General features: G+C 53.1%; 1 protein-coding gene across 2 annotated transcripts; it reads left to right on the forward strand.

Moving 5' to 3' along the window:
* Nucleotides 1-3,288: 3,288 nt before the first annotated feature.
* GJB5 (gap junction protein beta 5) lies at nucleotides 3,289-6,662 on the forward strand. 2 transcript variants are annotated; one of them, XM_006934553.3, is made up of 2 exons: nucleotides 3,289-3,443; nucleotides 5,502-6,662. In XM_006934553.3, exon 2 carries the CDS (start codon nucleotides 5,529-5,531, stop codon nucleotides 6,348-6,350), a length of 822 nt encoding a protein of 273 aa, XP_006934615.1. In that variant the 5' UTR covers nucleotides 3,289-3,443; nucleotides 5,502-5,528; the 3' UTR covers nucleotides 6,351-6,662. The 2 variants fall into 2 exon arrangements, with proteins under 2 accessions (XP_006934615.1, XP_003989888.1); XM_003989839.3 differs by having other exon boundaries at nucleotides 3,313-3,443; nucleotides 5,505-6,662.
* The last annotated feature ends 286 nt before the right edge of the window (nucleotides 6,663-6,948 follow it).

The raw sequence follows: 6,948 nt of genomic DNA on the forward strand, positions 1-6,948 counted from the left end.
TCCAACAGCGAACCCACCACCTGCCAATCACTAACACAAGCAACCTGGGAACCATCGGGGTCTTCCTCCTACCTGCCCCCTGCATCCAGTCAGAACCCATACAGGCAGTGCTGGCTGTACTCATCAACCGCTTCCCAAATCCATCCCTCTGGCTCCTCTCTTGCCTAAATCAATTGCAATAACTTACCAGTCCCGCGTGCTTCTTCTCTCAAACAGAGGGAGCTTTCTAAACACATAGTCGATCCTTATTATTCACAGATTCCATATTTATGAGTTCGTCTATTCACTAAAATGTATTTGTTTAACCCCACCCCACCCCCCACCCCACCCCCCACCCCCGCCAACGAAATCAATACACTCGGTGCTTTCATAGTCATTCGTGGACGTAACCAGGGCAGCCAAAAATTTGAGTCCCCGACTTGCATGTCCCCAGCTGATGCTGTTGGTGGTTTTGCTGTTTAAACTGGCCCCCGAGGGTAACACTGAAGTGCTGGCCAGTTCCTAAGCCCAGGCGGGCTATGTGGAGCCTTAGGGAGAAAACACATGGCGGTTCGATGAGCTTCGTTCCGCGAGTTACAGTGCTTTTGGCCACGAGGTTAACGTTAATGATTCAACAATATATATTAAATAAGGTGTCTTTAAGAAGAAACACACATAAAACAAGGTTAGGTATCGATCAGCTGATGAAAATGCAACCTGGCAGAACCTGGCAGAACCTGACACTGCACTTCCCCCACTGGCAAAGTTTCAGTATTTGCTAATTCAGTGTTTGCGGTGACTTTACGGAACGTAAGTACCACAAATAATGAGAATCAACTATACCGGTATGACCGTGTAGCTTCCTTCCCTCCCTCATGCCTCCCTCCGCACACAAGGTAAATCCAAACTTTTCAGCACAGTGTTCCAGGGTCTTTCAGGGTCCAGACTGCCCTTGCCAACCTTCCAGGTGTCTTCTGGTACTCCCACAGCCCCCCACCCAGTCCACTCTCTAAAGGTCTTCTATCATCTTTCACGGAGCTCCTTTGCATACTCTGGGCCCTCTGCCTCGGAGGCCTCTCCTCCTCGGCTCCTCTTGGTGAACTCCTACACATCCTTCAAGATCCAACTTAAATGTTACCTTGTCCGGATCTCCCTCTGGCAGAATGTGACGCTCCCTTCTCTGTTGTATGTCCCTCATAGCACTTCTCACAATGTTGTACCTGATCCATCCGTGTGTCTCCCTCTCCTGGACTTGGAAATCATTTGGCGGGAAGAACGTAGAGGGGGACGGAGATGTGTGTGAATTTTTGCAGCGTGCATGAATTTCAGACATCATTCATTCAGTAAACATAAATGAGGCCTAACCTGGTACGAGGCACCATTCTAGGCACCAGGGGTAGAGCAGCAAACAAAACAAAGCACTGCCCCGTGTAAGTGTGGCCTCTGTGTGTGTGTGTGTGTGTGTGTGTGTGTGTGTACATGTGGGGCTGCACTGTGCTTGCTGTAGACCTGTGCTATTTGTGGCTCCCCCAGGTTTTGCATTTTTAACCCAAAGACAGCACTCGTCCACATGAGGTTTCCCCTGGTATGCCTGTCTCCCCCTTCCCTTCTCTGCCTCCCCTCCATCTTGGAGAGAAAAGGCATAGGATTAAGGAAAGGGAGGAAGTCACTTTTTGTGAGTGCCCACCCTGTGCCAGGCGTGTGGGGGCAGATCAGTTCACACGCATCAGGGGTAGTCCTAAAGAGGGCTTCCTTTGTGCCAGGCACTGTTCTAGCACCGTGCCTCGGTTAGCTGGGTTAATCAGTGCACCAACCCTTCCAGGTAGGCGATCTTACTGTCTCACTATGCAGATAAGAAACTGAGGCATCACATAGAGGGGACGAGGCAGAAGTGGGATTCCGGCCACGCACCCTATGTTCAGTCACTGTACTGCATTGTGCTCACTGCCTCCAAGGACACTCCTCATGGGCAAAAAAAAAAAAAAAGTCTCATTGTACTTTGGAGAATAGGGAAATTTCCCAGGTCTAACAGTACCAGAGGTTGGGGCACCTGGGTGGCTCAGTCGATTAAGCATCCAACATCGGCTCAGCTCAAGATCTCGTGATCCGTGAGTTTGGCCCCACATCCAGCTCTGTGCTGATAGCTCGGAGCCTGGAGCCTGCTTCAAAGTCTGTGTCTCCGTCTCTCTCTGCCCCTCCCTGCTTGCACTCTGTCTCTCTCTCTCTCAAAGATGAATAAACATTTTTTTAATAAAAAATAAATAAAAGTACTAGAAGTGAAAATCAAATCCAGAGGGCGTGAGATTCCAGATGCAGGGGTGTGAGGCCCAGAGATGCATGTGTGCTCACTAGCTCACTCAAAATAAATAAATAAACTTTAAAAACTAATAATAAAACAAGGGTTGGTGGAAAGGCTATTGAATGCAGTGTTGGGAGTCGGGGGGTTCTGTGTATGTGTGTGTGTTGGGGAGGGGGTGGCCTTTTGCACAATCCCTCATGCACCCAGGGTAGGGGTGTAATGACTGAACTGGATTCCAGCAGGCACAAGATGGTGGAGAAGGGGAGACTGGGCCCCGAAACCTGTCCCATGGCCTCTTGGCAGTCATGAGAGGCTGTGCAGCTGGTACTGGTCTTATCAGCTGGTAATCAAGGCCAAGTTGGTGAGTTCCTGGAGGTCAGGGGCTTGTCTGCTTTATGTCCTGCTCACAGGTCCCTAAAACTGTCTGTTGATGTGGATTGATTTGTTTATCTAACAGACAGGTCCAACCTGGAACCAGCTCAGTTAAGATCAACTATTCCAATACAGTTACCATGATGTGGAAGTTCAAGGCCGTGGAAGCCCAGAGATGAGGCTCTAAGCCACCTGGAATGGCATAGTCAGGGAAGGCTTCTTGGAGGAGTACCAGGCGATGCGAAGAGCGAGGGAAGGGCATCCAAGGGTGAGCAAGGGATGGGGCAAAGCATTTGGGCTGGAGACAGTGTTTGGGAGTCACTGTGCTTCCGAAGGTAACTGAAGCCATAAGGATGGAAGGCCAGAGAGCAGCCTGTAGAGTCCCAAGAAGCAGCACGGGGCATTTCTGGAGAAGGATGAGAAGTCAGGACGGACCTCAGGTCCTCGCACACAAGGCCAAGGATGAGTGGACAAGCCGAGGTTCAGAGTGGACCTGTGGCTCTACCCTAAGAGGATGCCAGGATTCTGGGCTCAGCACCCAAGGAAGAGTGAACCATGAACCCTTAAGTTTCTGGGCCTCCTCAGAGGCAGTCTGGGGAGGCTAGGGCCCAGCCAATGGCAGTGCCACGTACAGCTCCGCCTCCTCCCAGGCCAGCGGCACACCCAGCTGCCTGCGGACTCTGCAGGCTCCGTCCCAGGAAGGCGCTGCCCCAAACACCCTCCCTGGTTCTGACATGAGTTCCAGCTGCCTCCGACTGCCAGCTGCCAGGACCCTTGAGGAGTAGCCACTCAGGTAAGGCCACCTGTGTCCAGATGGACCCTTGGTGTACCTGGCAGAAGGAGACATCTCTGATGGAGAGGCGAGGGAGGCAGCCTGGACATATTCGCCACCCTGGGTTCTGGTGGGAGAGGAACAGAGGGCTCCTCCCTCCACTGCTCTGGGTTCTTTCAGCTCTCCCCAGCTGAGCAGAGGCAGGAGCCAGGGACCAAGTGGGAGAGGGGCTCACAGGGGTGCCAGAAGCTGAGCAAGCGAAGAGACTCTGCCTGGGCTTGCAAAGCCCCACCCCACCACACCCTAGGTGGGCTGGGCCAGAAGCCTCTGGGGACTAAGGGCTGGAGCCTCCTTGGCTGTTCCCTGTCAGGCTGCCAGGAGTTCCTCCCACCTTAGGCAGGACCGAGCAAAGATAAGTTGATGATTCACTACCAAGTGGTAGGTGGTATAGACAGAAGAGTGGAGAGACAGGGTAGGAGACAGGGTGGGAGCAGAGACGCCTCCAGCCTCCCTAACCTGACGTCCACCTCGTGGAGGAGAGGACGGGCACAGGCCCCTTTCCTGCAGCTTAGGGAAAGGGGTCCAGGCCCCAGAGTGCAATTCAAATCCCAGCTCTGCTGCTTCCCAGCTGTGCAAATATGAGCAAATTAATTAACCTCTCTGTGCTCCACTTTACTCATCCGCAAATTGGCAATAAAAAATATCATACCCTTTCATACTATATTGGTTCGTGCAAAGTGCTCAGAACAGTGCCTGGTGTTGCATAAACACCCTATAACTGTTGGCTGTTATCACTACCCTGCCCATCTCTAACAGATCCCACAGGCAGGACAGGGCAATGCCCAGTGCCTAGACCAGCGCTGGAAAGGGCACCAGGAACCCCTTACAGCAAGAGGCTGTGCAGTCTCCCTGAGGTCCTTGGGGATCCCAGCAGGTGAGACCACAGTACATGGGTCTCAGGGAACCACCCCCCAACCCAGGAACCAGGCAGAAGAGCTCCAAGAGATCAAGTGGACACCACACACTCAGAATGGCAGTCATACTCCCTAAACGGAGTTAAATCTGATACCTGTGTGTTTATCACGCTGAACTCACCAGTGAAACTGACCAGAGCAGAATTTCCCATTTTGCTGTGTTGACAAGACTGCTCCATAAGATGATTTAAAAAAAAAAAAAAAAAAAAAAAAAAAAAGGTTCTGTGGTCAAAGGAGTTTGGGCAATGCTACATATTTCGTCCCCCTTTTGGAGACTCACAGCGTAAACGTATTAGCATGGTCAAGTAAAGGGACCTATTTAACTTTGCTGAACCTGTGTTTGCCTACCTTTCTTGGACACAGAATCCTTTTCTCTCACTACTCCTGTTGCCAAACTATGGACAGGATTCCATGGAACCCCAGTTTGGGAATCCAAACTACAGCATACCAGGCGACTCTAGGAAGGCCATTGGATAAAGAGAACCGTTGTCCCCTACTTTATCTTTCAGCTGGATTGTCATTGGCCTTGCTTCTAGTGAGCTGCATTCCAGCAAGACATTGCCTGGGTATTTACAGATGGCAGTCTGGGGACAAGTTTCCAGCAGCCTCTCCAGCCCAGTCCCGCAAGCCAAGGAAAGGGCAAAGACCGGGTTCCCCTTCGGAGGGGCTAAGAGGAGAGAGCAGGGCTCAAAAGGAGAGAAGTCTTCCTGAGGCTCGGCCCCCTGAGGAGGAGGGCCAGGGTCAGGACAGAGGGAAAGGGCAGAGTGTCCACCTACTTAAACCTTCACTCTGCAGGACTGTAAGACCAGAATCTCGGGGCCCTGGGAGGAAAGACTGACTCCCTGGACCCACCTTCATGCACTTTTATGGATAAGTGTTGGGTTCTGGGTTGAATTAGCTGGGCTCAAATCCCAGCTCTGCACCTACTCGTTGTGCAATCTGCATAACCCCCAAACCTCAGTTTCCTTCATCTGCAAAATGGGGACAATAATAGAACCTAGCTCCTCTGTGGCTATGAGAATTAAATACAGATGATATACAGTATTTCTATAAGGTGCTCAGAGTGAGTGCTCTATACATGTGGGGAATTCTTATCATTTCTCAGCAGTAGCACCCAACAGCTGGGTCCACCATGAACTGGGGGATCTTCGAGGGGCTCCTGAGCGGGGTCAACAAGTACTCCACTGCCTTTGGGCGAATCTGGCTGTCTCTGGTCTTCGTCTTCCGCGTGCTGGTGTACCTGGTGACGGCTGAGCGAGTGTGGAGTGACGATCACAAGGATTTTGACTGCAACACCAAGCAGCCGGGCTGCTCCAACGTCTGCTTTGACGAGTTCTTCCCCGTGTCCCACGTGCGCCTCTGGGCCCTGCAGCTCATCCTGGTCACCTGCCCCTCGCTGCTCGTGGTCATGCACGTCGCCTACCGGGAGGCTCGGGAGAAGAAGCACCGAGAGGCAGTGGGGGAGGATGGCGGGCGCCTCTACCTGAACCCCGGCAAGAAGCGGGGTGGGCTCTGGTGGACCTACGTCTGCAGCCTGGCGTTCAAAGCCGGCGTGGATACCGCCTTCCTCTATGTGTTCCACTCGTTCTACCCCAAATACACCCTCCCTCATGTGGTCAAGTGCCACGCAGCTCCGTGTCCCAACACGGTGGATTGCTTCATCTCCAAGCCCTCAGAGAAGAACATCTTCACTCTCTTCATGGTGGTCACGGCCGCCGTTTGCATCCTGCTCAACCTCGTGGAGCTGGCCTACCTGGTGAGCAAGAGATGCCGTGAGGGCCTGGCAGCGAGGAGAGCCAGGGCCACGGGCGGAGGCCATCGCCCAGACTGTCCCACCTCTTCCTACAAGGAAGACGACCTCCTCTCGGGCGACCTCATCTTTCTGGGCTCGGACTCTCATCCTCCTCTCTTACCAGACCGCCCTCGAGACCATGTGAAGAAGACCATGCTGTGAGAGCGGCCTGATCAAGCCTGGTTGGAAAGGGCCCGGCATCTCCCATGGGTGCAGCCTTGGGGGTGGGGGAGCTGAGCTGCAAGCAGGGGCAGGTAGGAGGGGGCGTCCTGCACCTGCCCCTACTGCGGGGCCTCGGGAAGGTTACCCCTCCACACTGAACCTTAGTTTCTTTCTGTGTAAATTGGAGGCGAAGCCCACCTCGCTGGGTTGTTGCCGTGAGGAGGGGTTTAGAGAATGGATGTGCCAGTGCCATCTGTGGGGGGGCGCCCACGGTCAAGGTTTAATAAAAGTCAACGCCTCCACTTGCTTCGAGCCCTGCTTCGTTTCTTCATCCTTTGTGACCCCTGTCAGATCACTGGGTCAACGTCTCTTGCCCCTGCAAAGGGCTGGACTTGAACCAGCCAGGGGGAGGGGCCGTACCCTCCCCCAGAAAAAGTCCCCAGCACTCCTGGGGGTCATGCCGATTGCTCAAGCTCAAGACAAGCCTTTATCCCCAGTTGCAAATTTAAGCCCAAGGGCTGTCTGCAAACATAATGGGGCTTAGCACGTGGGGACGTGTGTGTTGCAATGGAAAGTTCATGAACTTTTGAGTCAGAAC

Source organism: Felis catus, chromosome C1 (assembly GCF_018350175.1).
Source record: "Felis catus isolate Fca126 chromosome C1, F.catus_Fca126_mat1.0, whole genome shotgun sequence".
Classification (NCBI taxonomy): domain Eukaryota; kingdom Metazoa; phylum Chordata; class Mammalia; order Carnivora; family Felidae; genus Felis; species Felis catus.